General features: G+C 35.2%; 1 protein-coding gene across 3 annotated transcripts; it reads left to right on the forward strand.

Moving 5' to 3' along the window:
• The first annotated feature begins 3909 nt into the window (after nucleotides 1–3909).
• Nucleotides 3910–22608, forward strand: LOC125675090 (solute carrier organic anion transporter family member 2B1-like). 3 transcript variants are annotated; one of them, XM_056157661.1, is made up of 11 exons: nucleotides 3910–4022; nucleotides 9624–10309; nucleotides 11167–11253; nucleotides 13703–13906; nucleotides 15161–15325; nucleotides 15568–15754; nucleotides 18416–18569; nucleotides 18733–18887; nucleotides 20063–20127; nucleotides 21997–22291; nucleotides 22400–22608. In XM_056157661.1, exons 2-11 carry the CDS (start codon nucleotides 9634–9636, stop codon nucleotides 22440–22442), a joined length of 2031 nt encoding a protein of 676 aa, XP_056013636.1. In that variant the 5' UTR covers nucleotides 3910–4022; nucleotides 9624–9633; the 3' UTR covers nucleotides 22443–22608. The 3 variants fall into 3 exon arrangements, with proteins under 3 accessions (XP_056013636.1, XP_056013635.1, XP_056013637.1); XM_056157660.1 differs by having other exon boundaries at nucleotides 3910–4018; XM_056157662.1 differs by lacking the exons at nucleotides 21997–22291; nucleotides 22400–22608 and adding an exon at nucleotides 20459–20710 and having other exon boundaries at nucleotides 3933–4022.
• Nucleotides 22609–24997: the final 2389 nt, after the last annotated feature.

Consider the following 24997-nt stretch of genomic DNA (forward strand, 5'->3'; position numbering starts at 1 on the left):
CTTTCAGAAATTGATAATGGTACATAGATCAAATGAAGATTTTATATTATTTTAAAAGGGGCATATTGTATTGTACAAAATCCGTAAAGGACACATAACATGTTTTCAAAGTATACAAAATTATATGCATTTTGTCTTCTTTATATGCTTATAGTAATTAATTCTAATAGTTCGTTCACCGAAATTTTGCGATAAATTAACCACAATACAGACTTAAATCTAAGCCCTGATTTCAAAAGTCTAGTTAATTAAGCAGGTAGCCACGTGGTACAGTGACGTCACATGCGCCCTTCTTCGATTAACTGATTGTGAAAATAGTGTGAGATTTTATTAAAAACTCAGCTTTAGGAGCCTGATTTATTCACCATGGGTAACATTTAAATCGATGTTGACAAATTTTCCGAGTTTTATATGTTTTCGCCACTAGTGTATACAAATAGCGATGTAAATACCCAAATATAGCGAGGAAAAGCGAGTACGAAATCGGCAATATTGCGTGTAAATAATGTTTATATACGGGTCGCTGTCGACAAACTATTTGGTTATGTTATTCCTTTATACATCTGTAATTGGCGCTGTTTTTCTAAAATAAAGAGTGTAATTATTATTTAATTTTGGATTAGACAAATTACATTTGTATAATACGTTACATTGTTGACAACTAGGCCCAAGGCCAAGCTACTGCCATAGGTGCATTTCGGAAAGAAAGGGGGGGAGAAGAAGAAATAAATCACTGAATTAAAATAATCAAATTGAAAGTGGAAATCATATTATTTTATTTTAATAAAGCAATCTTAGTATTTTTGAATTGTGATCTGCACGTCGTTAGGAAGTGAGAGCTCGGCGTTATACTGACGCACTCAAGATATTACGAGTTCAATGAGAAATATTTTTATAATTCAATTTAAAGATAGGAAGTAAAATATTCTATTATTATAATTAAAAGTTCAATTATTTTGTGTCTTTAATTTTTTTGTAAATCTACCAGTTGGTAGAAATTGGCAGCACAAGTTATATGTTGTTACAAGGTGAAGGTCAGTTGATCCGGGTGTGTATTGAACAGAATGTATATATGCTGTACATAGGCCTAGCAGTGCTTATACATGTAGCTTCAATACATGTATATGTATATCCATTGTCTCGAGGTTTATCTGGGTCTCTTTCCAATCTGTTTTTGAAAAGGTGGCTTGGTGTTTTTTAAAGGTAAAGTTTTTGCTCCAACAAAAAATTATTCACGTCTTTTTTCTCATACCTTCCTTCGAAAAAATGAAAATTACTCAGTCTAAATCCTTTCTACCGACCACTAATACACCCTAACACGGCACAAAACACCTTAATGCAATGTAATTTACAAGCCATTTACGTGATTATTGGTTTTTTGTCGATTAAATATAATCCGTTTATGAAATGGCTAAAAGATGTTTTCAAAAACGAGGGCGCACATGACGTCACACATAATGGCACGTAAAATAGTGAAAGTAAATATACATATCGCAAAATTTGAATTTTATCGCTTTCAAACTTTAAACTACACAACATATTTCTCTAAAACACATTTAAAGTAGTTTTAGGCATGAAAATAATTAATTTTGCTGAAAAATGAAAAAAAAAAATTAGAAACATGCGTTGGGTCCTTTAAGACTCCAACACCAACCTCTCCCATAGGTAATTACAGTATATCGCTTGGATATGAGAGAGAGAGAGAGAGAGAGAGAGAGAGAGAGAGAGAGAGAGAGAGAGAGAGAGAGTCCATTTGATCTTATATCTGAGGAAATAAAGATTGCATGTATATGGTCATTATTTCAAAACATAAAAGTGGCATTTCCTTATTACATTTGTATGACCTTTAATTGCAAAAAATAACTATGCCTTTATTTATTGATTGAAATGTGTATTATGAATGAAATAAGGTTGAATAAAGCACACATGATGTAAATGTTAAACTAAACAGTTTTCTTCAGTATCAAATGCAACTTCTGTTAAACGGATAACATATATTCTAGGCGTCTTCTTAAGCCTCTGAGCATTTGAATTTGATGTTATGGCAGAACTTGCCACTTATGATGCAATGGATATATCAGTTTATCTAATGTTTGAATTGCTGTGTGCTTTGACGAACTCAGCGATCATCTAAATGTACATATTAGGGTTCATATCTTGACTTCGAGCAGGTCACAACTGACTCTTTAGAGCAACACCTCTGCACTGTACGATCACGACGTGGTCTGGCTTTCTCAATAATGACCACCGACCTTGGTCGAAAAAGATGATTGTCAAGAGGAGACACAAGACCCACGGCAAGAATGTCTCTCTGGTAAGTGTGTGCATTAAGGTTCTTAACTGTAATACGGTCCAGTTTATTGTCGTAGGAAGTACAGCCCCACACCAAACCTGATTCAACAATGAACACCAAACGGAATCGTCTTTACGATAATTTGTTCAGCATACACAGTTCTAGGTTACCTCCATACACACATTCGTCCATCTGTGATATAGCCAAACGTGACTCCCTTCCGACGAACAGACTTCCCTCTACGAGGCTAGATTCCAACTTTACAAAGTTTGACACAATGCATTCCTGCTACTTTGTGGGTGAATGTAAAGAAAGACATCTTTATGGCACGATAGCCAAATAACTTCAGCCGAATCAACACTCTTCTAATTGAACGCAAAAATGTTTCAACCACTCACGTATTAAAACTGAGCTATAAATAGAATCATGCTTCTGATATGTATAAAACACATCAGACAACATTTAACACAACGACAGGTTGTATTGGCAGACTAGATCATTATAACGATCATAAAATTTGCGAAATGTTGACTTTAAACGTGAACTGTTAAACTGCTGAAACCCCTGTAATATCAACTTGTTTTGTCGGTAGTCTGCCTCGATTTAAAAACTGATCATACGCAAAACAAGCTCTTGCGTATCAAATCAGTTTAGAGATAGAAACACCATATGCAGCTGATAATGGAATATTGCTACATAAATATGGGAAGTTGACGATAGAGAAGCTGACATCATCCCGTTTGTTATACAATTGAGTTGTTAGTTTGCCATAGATATTTGTTTTCAGTAAAATGATTTCCCGTGGGAAACCGGATTAGAAGAGATCCTCAGTACCCATTGCTTTTCGTAAGAGGTGACTAAATGGGGCGGTCCTTTGGATGATACCGCCAAAGCCGAGGTCCCGTGTCACAGCAGATATGGCACGATAAAGATCCCTTGATCCCTGCTCAAAGGCCGTATACGCCGAGCATAGGACTAAATTTCACAGCCCTCCAATGGCTATGGGGACGTTTCCATATGAATGAAATATTTTCGCGCAGGACTTTAAATAATATACAATCAATCAATCAATTAAATATCTATGTACAACACAAATGTGGAGGACTCTGTGGTGTCTTCTCGAGTTTAAAGGGACATATCGAATCGGCATATGAATAAAATTATTTTGTTAATAGATAAAACGTCGTTGATATATCTAAATGTTGCGTTGAGGGCCACAGCCTTCTCATGTAGAAGCTTTTAAATAACCTCTGCTTCATAAGAATATAATAACAGTTCGATTGAATTTTCATATTTTTCATTTTCATCATTTTGACGAAAGTTTGTGGCAAGTGTCATAAATTCTCTGAAAACCAATTTCACGTGTGTCTGTATTGTTATGAAACTTAACTGGGAAAACTCACAGTTCATTAAAGAACGTGTCACTTTGTAAGCAGCACTAAGTGTATCATATGCCTTTCACAAAGATGACGGTGCGTTTTCTCTATGTTAATCTTGTTGACCCCTAAATCTTAAAATAGAATGTTAATGAGGATTATGAAATGAAATAAAATGATCATTGCGTATTCTTCCACACGTACCGATTTTAACATATACCCTGCACCCGCTATAACGTTAACCATACATTCATTGACATGAATATATACACATCACCATTTATAGTCTTATAAGCTTCAAATTTACAGCTACAGAGACCACAGTAAAATTTCTCCTGTGTCGCAAAAGGTAAGTAAGTAGAACTCTTTTCCGTTAATTACCGAAGGAAACGTTCTTTTATCTCAACCTAGCAATTATAAAATTCTAAATTCATTACTCGTAAAGTAACATCATCATCGATTAAAAACAACAAGAACAGTAAAAGCTCTGAAACAATTTTCTACCCCTTTTTTCCTCGTTAAGGTTCGTTCCGATGTAACGCATTATAGCGTTTATTGCATATCATGTGCTTCCACTCGCGTCGTCCGCTCCACTCTTTACGGATTTACGCCCGCTCAACTAACGATATCTGAAACATTCACATTCCTCCGTTGTATTTATATTTCTTTGGATTGATATGCATTCACTTTACTATGTTCGTATTTCTTTTACTTTTCATGCAGTTAACATTCTCTCCTACACCAAACTAGTTTGAAATTTTCGAATAATATCATGAATGAATAGTTGTGAATGCAATTTCCAAATAGAGCTGTTTCTGTTTCCATTTTGCATTTTACAGGTCCGTTATTAAAACTTCACATAATATTATTTCTGCCCATTCTGTAGATCATGAATAAGATTAATCTCTGAAGGTATACAATGTACGATATGGAAAATTCATTTTTATAAATTAATAATTAAATATTGATGAAAAGGGATGAAAGGTGAAGATAACGAACAGTGATCAATCTCGTAACTCCTATAATAAATACAAAACAAAGAGTTGGGCAAACACGGACCCCTGGCCCCAAGATCATAAACTGAGAATAAACTTAAGTCAAAATTTTTATTGCTTATATCTTAAAATTTATTTAGCACTGATGTTTTAAAAAATGCAGGTTTATAAAAAAAAAAAAAAACTAAAATGCAAACAAATACTAAATATTTATTTGTTGATAAAATCATTTCAAAAGTTGGCTGGATTTGAAATTTAGACTTAAGTCTATTATCAGTTTATGGTCTTGAGGCCTGGCTTCGGGGACACCAACGCTGAGACTTTCTCAAATCTGAGATTTCTCAGAAAATTTGAATTTTTCTCACCGAACTGCACCACCCAAAAATATATTCTCAAACTCCGATGTTTTTGAGTTGGGTTTTTGGGGGGAGGGGTTGGTTTTTTTTTTTTTTTTTTTTTTTTTTTTTTGTTGTTGGTTTTGTAGGGGGGAGGGGTTGTTGTTTTTTCTTACATATGAGAATTTTTTCCAATACGCGTGCCACCAAAATATTTCTTAACATTGTAGTCTTTTTTTGTGCTGAGATTTTTTCCACGGAGTTGTTTTATATTACTTAACCCCTCCACCCCCCTCCCCTCCATCAAGTCTTTTTTGCGCTGTTATTTTGTTTTCTACGGGGTCGTTTTATATTACAGTGAACGATTATCTCTCAATGTTTCTAAAAGTACAACATGTAGATCAATAAGGGTGGTCATGGACTTGTATCATTTGGCGGAAATATTTATCAAATTTCCCAGCCGTCAGAAACTTGTGGTGGGCATCTCATTGTCTATCTCATGCCTCTTTCGATTTACATAATTGTTTCACGTTTTTATGTAAGCTTTAGATATTGGCCCTCTACCGAGTATAATAAAATACACAAGGTAAGAAACAAAACTGTTTAAACAAACAAGGGGCTCCGGCTTCGGGACACAATATCCAAGTAATTAAGGTCTTCCGTAACAACGGAAGACCTTCTACTGATTGTGCTGGTTAAGATTATTCTTATTATTCTTCTTTTTTTTTTCTTTTTCCTAGACGCTAACTTTGAAGCTTCATATCTCGCTCATTTCTGCATGGATTTTGCTTACATTTTCAGGGTTTATAAACTTTACAGAACGATTTTAAAATAATGTACTTCATTTCAGAAATTCCCTTCTGTTCACGAGTTATTCCCCTTTGAATGAAATTTTAGGGGCTTTGGTTTCCAGACAAAGGCTCCGAGACTGTATAAGCTTGAGCAGAAAATGCATTGAAAATGAAAAGTAGTTGTGCACATCGTTTTTTGTTGTTGTGTTGTTGTTTTTTGATTACAGCGTTCGAAATGGTGGTTGTAAGGGTTCAAAAATTAAGACGCCTAAAGGAGCAAAAAATTACACACATTTTCCTTTGTATCTTTTAAACTAAAACTATTTTGTTAAGACGTGTAGAACAAACGTTGTGCAAAATGTTAAGAGCTTTCTTTTGATATCCCTAAAAAGGGGCTGGTCCCTTAAGTTAGGGATCTGGGGATCTTCAAAGTTTTCGCTTTATAACTCAAAAACGGTAAATATTTTGATATGGCTTTCGCTGAAAAAGTTGTTCTTTAACATCTTATTGATCTCATAAACATAATATTTTGTTTGAGTATTGTGTTTTATTATATACCCATCAATGTATCGTTCGTTGATACTGTGGATTTCACAGCGTGTGATCCGGTTTTCCGGATCACCACACTGTGGTTTTCTGATTCCGTATCAGTATCCTCTGAAACTGATGCCGTCACAATGACGTCACAATGCATCAACGCAACGTTATTTGTGGAAAATATTGACCGCGTCACAAAACAAAACTACGTACACAAAACATAATTTCATGGTATGTCTGTTTTTGATAATTTGGATTACATTTATCATCTTATAAATGTGGATTTAAAATGCAGAAGGGGGTATATAATAAATTTATCATTACTAAAGTAACTTGATCCGAAGAGTTGGATCACGTCTCGTTGACAGGCGCGGATCATCAGATCAAACTCGACGCTTCGCGTCTCGTGTGATCTGATGATCCGCGCCTGTCAACTCGACGTGATCCGACTCTTCGGATCAAGTTACTGTAGTAATAATATGTATATATATATGAGTAAAATGCTTGACCCGCCAACAGGTAACCGTATCATTAGGTAGGTGAAGGGGGGAAAATATGTGTATAACTTACTTCAGCACGTGCCCCTGGCGTGAAATGCATACGCGACTTCTGTGCGCACTGTGTATATAATATACCTACATTTATTTACGCAGATAAATATTAAAGTTTAATAAAATATTCAAGATTTGAGAGCAATTTATTTGATTTGTATGTATAAATAATTTAAACTCGATGAATTATTCTCTTCAGTCTGAATATTATGCTATCATAATTTTGTTGTATGATAAAATATTGGTAACAGCTATAAACCTTTATTGTATGTCCTGAACCACAGATTTCATAATTTAAATAGTAATTTTTTGTTCATTATTGGGACTGAAAAGTTAAATGCTGAAAGAATTTAATCCCACATACACGCGCGCCTCAAAAGACTGATTCGTGGAATGAGATCATACACGCATATACTTTAGTAGTATAAATTTATTAAACACCTAACGATAAAAAATTATAGTACACCTTTATAGCTTCATTTCAATGATATATATTAAATTCTCAAACTATTTCATAAGTACATACGAGAAGTCAGAATCGCCAGCGTAGCCAAACTATTTATATCGTTACAGTACTTATCTTCCTGTCACAGTACAATTGATTATTTTCTTTCTAAAAACTTAACTTGTATTCGTCTTTTGTAAAATCACTGGATAAGTATTTCAAATAATTTTTCTCGGGGTGATGTTACGTATAACATATCAAGAGGGAAAGAAGGCGAAAGTTAGATCCCACACACACATACTCATGTACGGTTCCTGTATTTTCATGTTAACTAGGCTGCATTAGGACCTGACCCAAGGACATATGGTCAAGTTTAAGGTTTTTATGTCACACAGCTCCAACGGAAGACCTCTCGTTGCTTTGCAACGAGCTTGGCTCTAGTTGCAGTGATTTTTGCGAGCGGAAGGTCAGGGGGATGTCATACTATACAAGTCTCTTCAGCTCATTGCATCTCTTTTATTTTTCATAATCTTACGTGCATTTACCGGACAGGACTTCTTCTTTTCCACTGGCAGCCAAAGAGGAGCCCCGGGTCACAGAATATGGAATGAGTTATGCGTCGTGTGATTGGTCCGCGGAAATCCCGAAACTGAACAAGTGCCTGTGTGATATTTTATTATAACGGTAGAAAGCTTATAAAAAACGTGAAATGATTATATAAATCGAAAGAGAGATGGGATAGACAGGGAATCCACACATTTCAGAGAAATTATAGCCTCAAAAAAATCAAAAAAGGGGGGAGTAAGTAATATACCGAACGAAGGCCAATCTCTAAAGCTTACAAAAAGCGTGAAACGATTACATAAATCGGATAGACAAGGAATTCACATATATTGGAAAAATTATCGTTGCAAAAAAGTTCAGGTGAGTGGGTGGGGGTATAGTAGTATTCAGATCTCGGGTTCCTGTGCTTCTACACGTGACGTCATTGAATCATTCGATTGATTGATTGCTATATTGTTTAACATCCTTCTCGACATATGGGATCAGGTGCCTAGAAGGAGTTACCAGCATCCCTTGTCCACCGTTCAAACCCGCCGTGCGTCCTATATTTTAATCAGGTAAACGGAGTAATCCGTAGTCAAAATCAGTGTACCAAGAACAGTCTAACAATCAGTATGAACACGTTAGACACCAGTTGACCCAATGATTGTATCTCTACAATACCTAACCATGGAATTATTTTAAAATTGTAAATCAGAGGCTGTTGAAGATCATTTTAGATCAAATGTTTTAATTATTTTCTCGTTATATCTGATACGAGGAAATACATCAGGGAACTGTGTATTGGTAACTTACTTTTCACAAAAAGCAACGCTCGTTTCATATATAAGCTGGTTACGGTCTAGCTGCAATAATGTAGCCCTCTCCGATTGGGGGGGGGGGGGGGCTACAACTCCGTAGGATCTCCGTAATGGTGCAAATGCGGGAGTGATTCACTCCCGCAACATTTTCGATCATTCTAAACATTTGCTGACTTTCTTAACGTAAATAAAATGATATTCTATGTTTCTTAGTCAATATATAAATTTACAACCCACAACTCACCTTACGATTTGTGAGGCTCTATTCTACCGTTTTCAACAATTTCGATATTTCCAATTTCACGATTCATATTTGTGCGCCGTGTTGGATGTACTGAAGTGTCAAATTATTTGCATATGCCATATAAAGTAGTATTTACATCAATGGACAATTACGGAAGGGAAAGATATTTCCTCGGTATTAAAAAGGTTTAGATTTGATATCAAGTTAAAAAACGAACAGCAGAGTGTAAATTTTTCTGCAACCATATGATTTTCCTTTCTTTGTCGACGTTGCTCGAGTAACTACATTTTCGCGCAGATTGTCAATGTTTAGGTTGTTCAATAGATCCACCCACGAGATCTCGCGATAACAAGCATGGCGAAGCAGACGAAGAATTTTGCATGTTGTACATGATGTTTAATGAAAAACACCTTTATTAGACATGCCTGAGCACAAAGTTGGTACTCATTTTGGTATAAACAACATTTGGGACTAATACACGGAGCTTATTATCGGTTATACATAAAATTATTTGCCACCATTACGGAGATCCTATGGAATTGTAGACCTATCCCGAAAACGTCAGAATAAAAAAAAATCGGATAGAGCTACATTATTGCATCTAGTTATGGTCTTATGAAGACGAAACTTCTTTATAAGATAAAATGTTTTGTGTTGTTTTTGCAATCGTTTTCATTTCCTTTATTTCACAGCAGAGAAAAAATGAAAAGCAACGGAGTCTTTCTTGAGGGTCAGAAGGAAAACACAGAATGTGGTATCGGGACGTTCAAACCGAAATTTCTGCAGCACTTTGCAAACATCAATGCCTTTGTAGGGATATACAGCATCGTGGGCATGATATCCCAAACTCTGTCTGTCTACGTCAACACACAGGTACCCAATCTGGAGCGACAGTTCGGATTGAATAGTGCTCAAAGCGGGCTTGTTATGAGCTTTAATGACGTCGGCTTTTTTGCTGTCGTCTTGTTTGTTTCGGCGGCTGCGCGGTATGTTCACATTCCCCGGATGTTATTTGTATGCATTTTGCTGTATGGAATTTCCGGGTTAATCTGCAGTCTTCCACACTTTGTGGCCGTTTCCAGAGGTCTGTTGCCTTCTCTCAACTTGGACTCATCCACTGCTAATGCAAGTAAAGAAAACAGCAAGATTTCCCTTCTTTGTCGACCCGAGTTGAATGTGACTAACAGTGTTTGTGAATCTGATACGGACGACTCTAAGAATGCATTGGCAGCGCCGAGTTATTCCATTAAAGCTCTTGCACTGTCGTTAATCGGGATCGGAATGACCCTACAGGGCATTGGGAAAGCTCCAAGGGGTCCGTTTTATTTGGTATATATTGATGACAACATTGATCGAAGGAAGACGGGGTTCTACACAGGTTCGTTCGAATTTTCTCTATGTTCTCCAAAACAACTTAATATATTAAAAGGTACGATACATTCACTACAAAACGCACGACTCTGATAGAAATATCAGCCATTTTCCGATTGAGTGCTGCAACACTTACATTAAATGATGTTTCAGTGTTATATATAGTAATCAGAATACTCTTCTGTGATGAAAGGTATGTATTTCTTTATCTCTCTTTAATCCAACGTGTCGCGAATTGGAATGAAAAAGTTACACGGTACACGAATCCAATAGTTGTACAATTGTCAATGCAATTCTTGAATTCCAGAATCTAATCTTATGGAGCACACTTAGAAAATGAAGTACCGCGTTGAGTTTATTGCAAGCCCTGAGTGGAGTCCCTAAACTAAGAGGAAATACTGATCATTCAAAGTCTTGGGGTTATTGAACTGAAATAAAAGTATTCTCCCATTGAGTAGTGTGTGGTGAATATAAAGGATGTGCACTCTCTGAGAAAGGTTTTTTTTTTTCTTTTAAATTCTAAAATCGATGATATGTGAGTCATACACGTATCTCAAATTATAAATTCAATCAAAAATATATTTCATATGGGTTATTTCAAGAGTCAAAGGCAAATCACTTTGTCAAGGTCAAAATCATTACGATCACGATTTGATTTTGGACTTGAGCATCACGGTAGTGAAGGGTCGATATTTAGATGTATGCATTCTGTAATCATTCTTTTGTCATATGTATTTATTTCTAAAAAAAAAAAATGATGAACACGTAATAAGTTTATTATATACTATGCAGATTATCAAGATCCCAAATTCATAGATATTCTCATATATTTCAAGAGCTCATTTTTATTTTATTCATTATTAGGAATTGCAGTTGCAACATCTATTTTTGGTCCAGCAATAGCATTTGGAATCGGAGGATATTTCAGCAGAATGTATGTGACTCTGGAAGGTAAATGAATTTAATACCATTGCCATATGAACGATTAACAGTAAGGTTATGACAAATATTTCTGAGTGGTCATTGATTAATTGCTTGTTTTACGTCCCGTCAATTTTTCATCACTCATATTGAGATGTCACCAGTTGTAGGTGAAGTGGCATAATCATGTTATTTGCTCCGCGGAACGAATTAGCATGTATTCTACGTACTTAATTATAGCATTTATTCCGTAAATGTGAATGAAGGATTTTTACTTTTATAAACAGAATAAATAGCATTATCATAAAAAGTCAATAGTTAACACATATAAACCAAGCATGTCAGACTAATTCGCTCTGCATAGCATGATTATGCCGGTGAAGTACCACTAATTTAGACCTATGCTTAGCGCTCATGGCCATAGCAGTGAAATTTTTTAACGTGTAAACGGCTGTTCCGACAAGGAATATCCGTTTTTATGGTCAAATATGAAAGACTCGTGATTTTCATTTCTAAATGCCTCGAGGGTTTGGTGAAACAGCAATCACTACGTATGTTCACGTTTTAGGTTTCACGCGAACATGATACGAACGGGAAGTTGCGGAGGGATTGATTAACTTTGTTTCTCTCTCGATGTGTCTTTCATAACTTCCTCTGGTCCAAAACTGTAGACCTACTTATCTGGAAAATATCAGATATTTTCTTCAGAGATGATAATGATATGAAAATATGAAGACAACGAACAGTGACCAATATCCTAATTTACATCAGTAATACAAAATTGAGAGCAAAGCACGCATGGATTTCTGAAAATACGTCAAGCAGCATTCGACCAAATGTCCGGTTGGGTTTGCTAATCCGATCAGTTTAAGCACCGCAAAATTTGCGGCATATTAGCTTTAAACAAGATTGTTGAAATTTCTGTAATATCAGCTTATTTTTCAATAGCCTACATCGTTTTCAAAATTTATCATAAACAGAACATAGTTCTGCGTATCGAGTCTGATGAGATATAAACACTATATGCACGTGATGATCGGATATTGCTATATAAATATGAGAAGTTAGCTATAGAGGGCTGAATGAAAGGCGAAGATAACAAACAACGATCAATCTCATAACTCCTATAAGCAATACAAAATAAAGAGTTGGGCAAAAACGGACCCCTTGATCCATCCCTCTTTTAGTAAAGTTTATTTGTTAGACTACCGTTAACATTCGTGTTTAATAAAATCTAGATATGAAGCAGAGACGGACGACTCAATGGTGGATGAATGAAAATGAGTATTGTTACTAGATAAACATTGTCAATGTATTTGAATGTGGAATTGAATGTCATAGCAATATATTCTTATCTTTTCATGTACAATGTTTTGAATGAATTATGCTTCAAAACTTTTGGGGGAAACAGGTCAGCTAATAAGGGAACACAGTTCAAGGAAATTCCAACAGATTTTTGGAAGATCTGATTATCCAACACTAAGTAGATGTTGTCAGTGAGGAATTTCAACATCCGTTTATATCACCCTCTGAGTATATGTAAGTAGATGTTATCAGTGAGGAATTTTAACATCCCTTCAGTATCACCCTCTGAGTATATGTTGTCAGTGAGGAATTTTAACATCCCTTCAGTATCACCCTCTGAGTATGTAGAATCAGTTGGTGTTCAACTAAGAAGTTTGTTTTGGATTACCAATCGTGCGATTCGAATATTTCCGAGTTTCATTTTTGTTAGAAGCACCTGTCTATGATGGCGAAACATGTAGACTTATTCTGTCTTTAGGGATATTGTTGTAAAGTGTTGAAAACTGATTTCAAACTCACTACAATTCTTTGCATTACAAATATCGATGATGGTGATCGGATATTTGCATCTGTAATCCTAGGCATTTGCTACGAATATAATAGGAATATTCGTTGAACTACATGTAAAACAGCCTCCTTTGAAATCAGTATTTCGCAAACACTATGGTCGTTATAATGATCTAATTTGCAAATAAAACTTGTCAGGTGGTCGAATGATGTCTCATACCAATTACTAAGCCGTTTTTACATACTGCTTTTGACTATAGATAACTACGTTTTCCTGACCAATCAACAGGCTGTACTTACTTCTCCTAGGCAGTTGATACAACCCCTTGTGTTTCCAGGTATCCGTGTTTGCCCTTCTCTCAATCCATGAGAGTCATTACTGTTTTACCACATCCCACCTCTGGTATGTTCAGAAGTCCGTGCTTGTCCAACTCTTTATTTTGTATTGCTTATATGAGCTATGAAATTGATCACTGTTCGTTATCCTCACTTTTCATCAGATCACTGTTCGTTATGTTGAACTTTTAACTTCGTGTTTTTATGTAAACGTGAAGATGTGCGAACATTAAACATTTAATAATATCCTAATAGACGATTCAGTCTATGATCTTAAAATTCTTGAATTACGTACATTAAGGATGTTGATGCTTTGTTCTGTGTTTTACAGATGTTGATATGAACCCACGTGACCCACGTTGGATCGGTGCGTGGTGGCTGGGCTTTGTAGTTTTTGGGACTATCTCCATCTTTCTTGCCTCACCTCTCGCTCTCTTTCCTAGACAGATGAAAATGTCTGCAAAGGACATCGCTAAGGGCAAAATACAAGAAAGAACTATAGTAGAAAAATGCTCTTTTTCGGAGAAAATAAAACGTAAATACAATTTCAATTGAAAATCGCAAATGTTCATTTGACAAGAAGATTAGATAATTATCCGTATCGTCTGTTTGTGAAAGTGACATCTCTCGTGTTACTAGCATTTTGTGTTTTACAAGAAAATCAAAAAACACGTGTTTTATATGATTGATTGTATATTGTTTAACGCCCCTCTCGAATATTTTGAATTGATATGGAGACAAAATCATAAGCGGTGAGGGCTGTCCAGTTTAGGCTTTTGTCGACTATGCTCGGCGCTTACGGCATTTGAGCAAGGAGGGATCTGTATTGTGCCACACCTACTGTGACACGATGCCTCGGTTTTTGCAATCTCCTCCGAAACACCATCCCAATACGCCAGTTTCGAGATTAGAGCTCTCCTATGTACATGTAGGAGGTGCATTTAGTGGAACTTTGAATGCTTAGGTGGGGCAGAGTGGTACCACAGTCAGTGAGAAAGACGATAAAATGGTATAAAAACCGACTTATTATTAAATACTTAATGTAGGAAATGTAAAATACTGTCAAAAGAAATGTCTTACTAAAGTGGAAACATGAATACAATGTTATATTTTCAATCAATGTCCTGGATATGATAGCTAGGAGCATCAAAATAAAGTGATATAATAAAAATTCTAAGTATTTAATTACTTCTTGAATACTTATCATTTACTTAGTTTGTGTATCAGTCGAAATTGGGTGACGAAACTGGGTATGATAAACTTACTGAGCAGATTCACTTATGCAGTGATGAATATTGTGTCCCACTCCCGTGTGTAAACAAGTTGTTTTGCACCTTACTATGTACGAGAGTCCTCCAAAGGAAAATAACTCGGACGTATCTCGAAACTGGCGTATTTGTCGCCTCTTCTGACAAGTAAGGGGTACTGAGGACCTAGCTATTCGAACTCGAATCCCGATACAATCGTGTTTCATATGGCATTCAACTAAATGTAACATATTTTAATGCACCGTCCCTGATGTGTGTTAGGTAAATATGTTCGATTTTTATCATGACATTGAATGTTAATTTTCAAGAAACTATCAAAATTAAGCTTAGATGTTTCTGTTTTTGGTCTTACTCTGGCTTTATTCACTGTACTTTGCACATCTAATATCAATAAATAGATTTTCTAATAAAATAAAATAATTGGAAACCATAAGATTGGATGGCATGCATCTATATTATTTGACAATATAATTACTTTAGAAGAGTTGTATGTTAAAAACACATAATTTCTTTTAATCCAGTGAGTATGACCTCGTACAGTAGAATTGTGCGGAATCCTAATTATCTGCTCACCATCGCTATGAATGTTTTCATGTTGATGTCGGTTGGAGGATGGGCGGGCTTCTCATCAAAATTCCTGATGACGCATTTCAACATCCCTCTGTACCTGGCCAACTACATATTGGGTAAAGAGACCATTTTTGTGTAGAATGTGTCATGATTGACAAGTTCTTTAGATAAATGAATGGACAGAGAAATAATGCCTGAAAAATAAAGTGAATTGAACATTTATTCTTTACCGTTTTTCTGCGAAACTGAATAATAAAATAAAGTTTATTACGAGATATTTTTGACATTATCTAGTTTTGTCAGTAACTACTCCACACGGTATACAAAACACTGTGCAATAGGTTATTGTTCGTTTTAGCTGGTGCTAATATATCGGCAGTTGCTGTTGGGTCTTTTTTGGGAGGACTTCTCACAAGGAAGATTGCAATGACTCCAAGAAATGTTTACAGGATTATGGCCTTTTTCTACGTCCTTAATTTCATTTTCATGGTTCTTGCCATGACGATGAGTTGTCCACAGCCTACCGTTGTAGGTCCAAACCAAAGGTAAGTGCAGAGTGTTTACTCCGTCTACCTGATCAGGATATAGGGATCACGGCAGGTGTAACCGGTCCTTAGGGGACGTTTACTCCTCCTAGACATCTGATCCTACCCAGGGGCCCGTGTTTTCCTTCTTCTTGATTTTATATTCTTTATATGAATTATGAAACTGATCATTTTTCTTAACATGTACTTTAAAAACAATTGTAGTTTAGCCCCGTCTACGTTCGTTTGAAGAAATTTTCACTGCCATAGTAATATATGCGATTTACTCTTGTTATAAGCACATGTTACTTCGTTTCTACTACTGAATGGAAACTGATATTCCCTGATGTGTCACAAATTGTCGTATTGAAAGGAAAAGTAATCCTTAGTTCATATACTTGGAATAAATTACAGGACTGTAACGCGTCACAATACCCATTATATTCAACAACTGCTTTTTTTTATTTGACTTAAAAATACTGGTGGTAAAACCATAAATTATGTCAAACATATACAATATACTGAAATGTAAAAAAAAAAATGCAAGTGCTTTTACGAACTTCTATACAAAAATTCCTCTGTGACAACAGGCAAAACAAGAGTGAGCTTTTAGAAATAGATAATACTGAGTGGGAAATAATTCACAAAATAAATTTCATAAAAGCAAAAAAAATACTAAACTTCATTAGTTCCGATATAGAATACTTTATAATAATAAAAAATTTAGCTACAAACTCATTTTCATTTAAAATCTAAGAAGTGAACTCAAAATGTGTACTTTTTGTCACAATGAGGAGGATTGATTGATTGATTGAACATTGTTTAACGACCCCCTCTAGAATATTTAACTCATATGGAGACGTCACCAATGCCGGTGAAAGGCTGCAAAATTTAGGCCTATGTTCGACGCTTATGGCCATTGAACAGGGTATCTTTATCGTGCCACACTTACTGTTACACGGAACCTCGGATTTTGCGGTCTCATCCGAAGGACCGTCCCATTTCCCATTCAGTCGCCTCTTAAGACAAGCAAGGGAGTTCTGAAGATCTCTTCTAACCCGGATCCCCACGTGATCAATGAGGAGGAAACAATAGAACATAGCGTATACTATGGGAATGTAATTGTGTTCAATCACTTCTAAATGATTTTGAAGTTTATTTAGAACATAGAACAAATTATCAGCTAGTCTTTACAAAAAACTTTTTTATGATAAGCATCCTTGACAAAATCAAGAGTATACAAAAATATTTCCATCCTTTGGTTAAGGTATTATATTTATGCAGCAAACTGTACAGAGAAAACATTGAGTGTGTGTTTTGCAATATCATTTTCAAATATCATTTCTACTGTGAAACACAAAAATTCATTTCCTATAAAATGATGATGCCGAACAGATGGAACCAAATTTTTCATATCTCTCTCTCTCTCTCTCTCTCTCTCTCTCTCTCTCTCTCTCTCTCTGAAATAACTAATCACTTCTGTAATTCTATATCATATTATAAAGATATACTATGAAATATATACAGAATGTTTGTTGTAAAATAATATTCTTAAAAAATACTTGTGGTAATTACCTGCATCTGCATCCAAAAACATCAAATCATGAATTCTTTTTAGGCAATAATCTAGTTTGCCAATAAAGCCTATCATTAGGTCAAATGCTGTCTGACGTGTTTCATACCGATTGTTTGCTTATTCTTGGATCACTGATTTTGACTATTAGATTACTCCGTTTACCCGATCAATATATAGGACTCATGGCGGGTGTGACCGGTCGACAGGGAATGCTTACTCCTCACAGGCACCTGATCCCACCTCTGGTATATGCAGGGGTCCGTGTTTACCTAACTCCCTATTTTGTATTCACACAGCATTTGATCCAATGATAAGATGTATTGGCCAACTAGAATGTAATAACGACCATAGAATTTGGGGAATGCTGACTTTAAACGAGAGTGTTGAAACCTCTGCACCATTAACTTGCTTGTCAGTAGCTTGCCTTGATTTAAAAAGTGGTCATACGCAGAACAAGCTCTTGCGTATCGAATCAGTTGAGGCATATCAACACGATATGCAGGTGATAATAGAATATTGCTACATGAATATGATCTATCCTCTTTCAACAGATCTAAAAGCGCATCTGTGTACCACATCAAACCTTATTCAACAAGTTCTCGCATGAAATAGTGATTTTAGAGCAATCTTTTTTTCAACATTATTGTTTTTACTAATGCAATCTTTGAGATAACGTAATAAAATACAATAGTAAATTATTGTATCATATAGCATCAACTTTTTGGCACTCTGTTTTTTCCCCAAAATAGCTCTATCAAGTATGTTGTTATTTCTGATTTCAAAAATTTCGGTTGAGCATCACTGAAGAGACATTTTTTTTGTCGAAATGTGCATCTGGTGCATCAAACTTTGTACCGTATAAGTTTTATATAAATGGCGAAAGTTCTGAAATCAAAGTATCAAAATGTTATAGTAAACTGTGTCTGCTAATAGTCTTGGAAATCTCTCGAGGGATTGATTATTTTCATATCAGTTTTTCTTTTCTCTTGAACAAGATTTTATCTCATAAATGACTGTTAGAGACATGTACCTATCTTGAAACAGTTTTTACACTAAATGGCATCAAATGACAAGTGTCATTTCTCTTTCTTTATTTTGTCATATAGCAGTATCCCTGGTTACGTAGATGTGACGTCACAGAATTGTTCCCTGGATTGTTCATGTGGAGATAACGATTTTTACCCGATTTGCGGTTCCAATAAGGTTAATTACCATTCCCCATGTTTTGCCGGGTGTCAGGAATTGCTGAGAAATGGTCGTGTACGTATAATTCACATTATTGCTATGTCTCGGAATTGAATATTATAAGATCAATGCCACTATAATGAAAATCACCTTTGGTATGAATATCAAGAATGAAATCCTATTTCCTGGCGTAAAAATAACAGGAAATAAGACATACTTTGTTTCAATGTATTTGTAGAAGTTCAGTAACTGCACTTGTATACCAGATGGAAGGGCAGAAGCGGGGTTCTGCGAAGACGTTTGTCCTAACTTAATACCATGGGTCATTTTCATATTTCTGTCAAGCATAACAGCAGCAATGAAAATAGCACCCTCCATCATTGCCAATATAAGGTATTAAGATTAAAAAGAAAAATACCAAAATATTAATTTCCAACATATGGGCATCAACTTGTTAAACCTTTTCATATTTCATTCAATATAAAATTTGTATGCTTTGCTATTTGTAAAGAGAGCTATATGTGCCTGAGTCTATTTTCTAATTGTCTATCTATGTTTGTTATCTTCCTATCAATAGCTATGATGTTTACATTACTGCCTCTCTGCGCCTTTTGTATACGTCACTATCTGTTTATTTCTACGCTTATGTCTGTTCATTTTTCACTCAAGAAAATCAAGAAATTCGTTGCAACTAAAATGGACGCACATGTTTCCAGGTCTCATAGAATTCAGCATTTATGGTATATTTTTTGATAAAGCATAACCACACATATTCCAAATGAAATCAATTAAATTGATTTGGTGCGATGAGCTGATAACTGTGGTCAATGGAACCAAACGACTTAAAATGCCAAATGATATGAGGAAACATTCTCTAAAGCATAAATATTATACGCAGGCACATTTCAAGAGTAATGTAAAACGTATACGGTACCCATTTTAGTGTATACTACATGCAAGTACGTATCCAGAGTTACAAATCATTTACAGTGTATAAGTACTACACACAAGTACGTATCCAGAGTTACAAATCATTTACAGTGTATAAGTACTACACACAAGCACATATCCAGAGTTACAAATCATTTACAGTGTATAAGTACTACACGCAAGCACGTATCCAGAGTTACAAATCATTTACAGTGTATAAGTACTACACGCAAGCACGTATCCAGAGTTACAAATCATTTACAGTGTATAAGTACTACACGCAAGTACGTATCCAGAGTTACAAATCATTTACAGTGTATAAGTACTACACGCAAGTACGTATCCAGAGTTACAAATCATTTACAGTGTATAAGTACTACACACAAGCATATATGCTTAAATAGTACACATTACCTAGAGTATCTGTCAAAATACAATTTAGCGGCTCCCAAATTCCGATAGCTTTATCAAGATTAAGGTGGAACAGTTTGCTGATATAGTTCACAGGTCTATCGCGTTCTTTGGAATTCTAAAGTACGTTTCGATGCCGCATGTTTGCCTTACGCCTTTCACTTCATTGTTCAATAAAATTTCATTTCCACTCTAGAAATTAAATTTACTTCAATGATATTGAACAGGTGTGTCGATGACAGAGACAAAGCGTCGGCAATTGGACTGAATAGCTGTCTAACGGCTGGATTGGGTAAGCACTATCAAGCTACAGAATATCAATGAAATTATCGTATAATTCATTTCATTTTGAGGTATATATTGCATATAGACATTCCTTAAAGCTTAAACATTATACATATATGGTATACCCCACTTATATTGAAGTCGCATATATTAAACTGTATGTTATATTGAATAAAAATTTATCTTCAGTAATGCATTAGGCTCGTGTCTTAGGCTAATGAAATCTTTCTTTAAAAAATTATAACATCTGTTGACGAAACGAAGGGAAAGGATGGTACACATGTTTGTTAAAACACATATATATTACTTGTATTCTGAATTTTACTTTTCATATTTAGACCATCCTCTGGCTTCATCTTCGACATAATTCATAATTGAGATGACGTTCCGTCGCTCATTGAAAAATCGGAGCTTTCTGAAGTTCGGACCTCTTAAAATAAGTGACTTCAGATCACCATTTAAAACTACACTGTACATTCATATCACCAGTAATGACATGTCCAATTATTTATTGATTATAGATTATAGTTTAAAGAAGGATGCTGTCAGACGTGTTTCACACCGATAGTCCAGTCGTTCTTTACATGCTGATTTTGACTACGGATTACTCCGTTTATCTGATCAAGTGGTAATGTAGAAAGGGTAATGTAGAAAATCCGGAAATAATTTTAATTGTGATGAAACTTTCTCCCAAATACACAGACTTAAGCATAGGCATGGATATATTTCATACTAAAACTGAATATACACAATGTTTCATGTGATTCACTTGTACCTTACGTCAGCAATCAATTACGTCTACATCGTGTGGTTATTTGATGACTGTACATGTAAAAAAAAAAAAAAAAAAAAAAAGACCATGGAATTCCGAAGGGTATCATTCTGTTAGAGCCTGTATTCCTTATAGACTCCAGAGAGTGACAACTCTTCATGATGGGTGACATGTCAGCCTGTATGTATCGTTATTGTTTTTACTCATGATGGAACATCTATCGAGCGATAGGTATCCTAACGTACAGAATATTCCCGCACATACTCAATGGTTAAATGAAAAGGTGATGATAGCAAAAAGCGATTAATGTCATATTCCTGTAAGACATACCAAATTGAGAGAAGGACAATTCCGGACCCCTGGACAAACCGGAGGTGGAATCAGGTGCCTAGTAGGAGTGGGAATTCCCTATCGACCTCTTACATCCCGTGGGCCCTGTATCTTGATTATTTAAAGGGATTAATCTGTAGTCAAAATCAGCATGTAAAAAGGCGGTCTACAATATTACATGGCACACGTGACACAATATTCGACTGAACAACATTTGAAAATCAAATAATTATAATGACAAAATGATTTGCGAAATTTGGACTTTAAGCGAGTATTAAGATGTATTTATTCTTTGATAGAGAGCATGTCACATTACAGGCTGGGGATTATCTGAAATAGTGCATGTCACATTACAGACTGGGGATTATCTGAAATAGTGCATGTCACATTACAGGTTGGGGATTATCTGAAATAGTGCATGTCACATTACAGGTTGGGGATTATCTGAAATAGTGCATGTCACATTACAGGTTGGGGATTATCTGAAATAGTGCATGTCACATTACAGGTTGGGGATTATCTGAAATAGTGCATGTCACATTACAGGCTGGGGATTATCTGAAATAGTGCATGTCACTTTACAGGCTGGGGATTATCTGATTTAGTGCATGTCACTTTACAGGCTGGGGATTATCTGATTTAGTGCATGTCACTTTACAGGTTGGGGATTATCTGATTTAGTGCATGTCACTTTACAGGTTGGGGATTATCTGATTTAGTGCATGTCACTTTACAGGTTGGGGATTATCTGATTTAGTGCATGTCACTTTACAGGCTGGGGATTATCACCAATACTGTTTGGTAAAATGTTGGATGTTTCCTGTCACATATGGCAGTTTCCTTGTTCGTCATCCGGGGCTTGTGAATTGTATGATCTCTGGTTGTTCCGCGTCTCCTTCCATGGTCTTTCACTCGCCATTAGAAGCATATCATTCCTTTTCCTGCTCTGTTTGATGGTAAGGACAAGGAATTGTGAAGATTGGAAATTTTTCAATAAAGCTGAACTCTCGGTAAAGAAACCTGACGTGAAGTACACAAGAGTGACGGATGGAGATATAAAAACCACAAGGTGTGTATGCTTTGTGTTCCTTGTTTGAATTGTGTAATTATGATAACACTTTTTTTTAAATGTTACAGTAAAATGTAGAGGATAATCACATTGAACTTGGTTTTACAGTGAAGAGCAGAATCCAGCTGAAGACCAACATTGTGAAAAATAAGAAATAAAATAAGAACTTACATCACCAAAGAAAGGAAATACTTAGTTATGCATTTGCTTAAACAGACCCATGTAGGAATTGTTTAGTCGTCATTATTCATTACTTTCTGTTGAAAGTCTAGAAATAATCCTTTACTTTTATTTAGATTAAAAGAAATAATAATGATGATAATAATGTTCTTCTTTTAAACAGGATAACACGATTAGTTTTAAAAATCTAGTTTACATTGTGGTCCTGAAAACATACATACAGACAGCAGTATTATACAGATACAATATAAAATAGCATATGAATGTATGTTACATGTATATATATATATATATATATATATATATATATATATATATATATATGTATGTATGTATGTATGTATGTATGTATGTATATATATATATATATATATATATATATATATATATATATATATTGTATATGCTATCTGCATGCTTAAAACTGAAAAGAAACAAAAAAATCTATATGGGTTTTTTTTTTATTTCGAGGATGAAAATAATTTCTAAGATGAGTAAATTTAAGTTTCCAATGTTGAGTAATAATTCATAATTTCTGGCATATCATTCCATAACGGTGAATCGTAAATTGTGAAAGATATTTTAAAATATTGTGTCTGCGCCCTTTGGATATATAATGAATTACTTTGACTTAATCTGGTAGATCTACTGCTTATTTCGTGAATATACTGAAACACATCTAAACAATCGGGGGCTAGACCTTGTTTTTCATATTGCCCCAAACAGTACAACAGTATTTAAAATGAGGAAAGACAATTTCAGGTGCGAGTATTTTGTCTTTTTTTTTTTGGTTACACTTTCAATTTCTATTATATTTTATTTTCAGATACGTGCATATCAAACAATGCGTCATGAAAATTAATGTTTGTTCGAGTATGTTTTCTAAAAATACAAATAGTACATGTAACTACCAACCAAACCCTCACCGGGTTTGGCTCCGATGAAAAGTGTATGGGTAGCAGGGGACAGTTTCGCACTACAGGCCCGGTCAACTTTTTCAAAAAATGGAATTACCCCGTATTTAAAGTGATATTACATGTGTAAAAATGTATACAATAATTTTAGGATGCATGTCAAATGTAGCTGAGTGCTTAGTAAAAATGTTGATATACAACATGTAGGTGTCACCATGATTCCTAGCATATAGATGGGTGCAAATACGAAACTAAGACACGTGGTCATTTGCTGAAGAAATTCCGGTGAAAACATGCAGGGTCTAGCAAAAGGTCTGTAGCTGTGAGAGAAGGTGGATGGCCCCGTATGAGAGGTAGATTTTTGAGAAGGGCAGATAGGGTTCTTGATTGTGCACAGTGTCTAAATCCCCATGTTTGGTACTGTGATGGTGTGGGGGTGGTGCGGATTAGCCCAAATGAGGGAAAATTAAATCAAAAAAGGGGAACCTGCTCAGAGCATGTTTTGTGCACCAGCACCAGTATTTATAGATTACATGTAATTTAGGGTCATAATTTATTAACTACACTAATATGAAATACAAGTATTGACATAAAAGGGAAATATGATTTTTTATTAGTCTGTCATAATCTGACTTTGTTGTATACCCCCTATCCACATGTTTCAAAACCAAAGAAACTGTCCCCTGCCACCATATCATTCATTACTCTAGCACTTGCTGTTAATTGATTCGTACTAAATTAAGCCGTTTCTATAGCAGTGGATATAAGCAAAAACGTGCGTAATACGATATATGATTAAAAGCGTAGTTCTCGGGATCATAGGCGAAAACGTGAAGACAACGAACATCGGTAATACAAAAACGAGGACTAGTGATAAAGGTATGACTTTTTGATTATTCCTAAATATGTAGATAATGGATTATTCTAAGAATCGGATTTGTGACACGAAATGTGCATGGTTCATAATCACAAATTTAGCAATGCCGAAGAAGTATATCTCAAATCCAGATTACATAGCAATTTAAATATATTTGGAGTGCAATTACAGCAATTTGTTTTCTTAAATGTTGAAGAAATCTCAAGGTTCATGTATATCACAATAACTTTAGCAAAATTTGTGATATTTGTATAAAAGTAAGGAATTTGTTATAAATTTTGTATTGAGGATATTCACGCTGATCGTGGTAATCCTTAGAATTGGGCATGATTATAAAAGTTGTAAACCTCGGAAAGTTTCGTTCCGTTTCATTAGGTTTTAATTTTATTTCGTTTCGGTAGTTTTGTTTTGGTCGATTTCGTTTCGTTTCGATTTCGTTTCGAGCTTTACAGTTATCCCTGAATGTCTAGCGTCTCAAACCCTATATCATCATCACCAAAACATGGCAACACACTATGGATCTTGGGGCGTTTATTTTTGGTCAATATATTGATATAGTATCGTGTTATTTATTATTACATCGTGGGAGATATCCATTTGTGCATAAAGAAAAACTATATAGTTTTAATATAATTCTACGCAACAGCATTGAATTACAATGGTGATTATCAGATAAAGGTGAAGTAAAGAATAAACTTTTCTCCTTCTAGGTCCAAATTTGTGTCATTTTCGTAT

This window comes from Ostrea edulis, chromosome 3 (assembly GCF_947568905.1).
Source record: "Ostrea edulis chromosome 3, xbOstEdul1.1, whole genome shotgun sequence".
Lineage (NCBI taxonomy): Eukaryota > Metazoa > Mollusca > Bivalvia > Ostreida > Ostreidae > Ostrea > Ostrea edulis.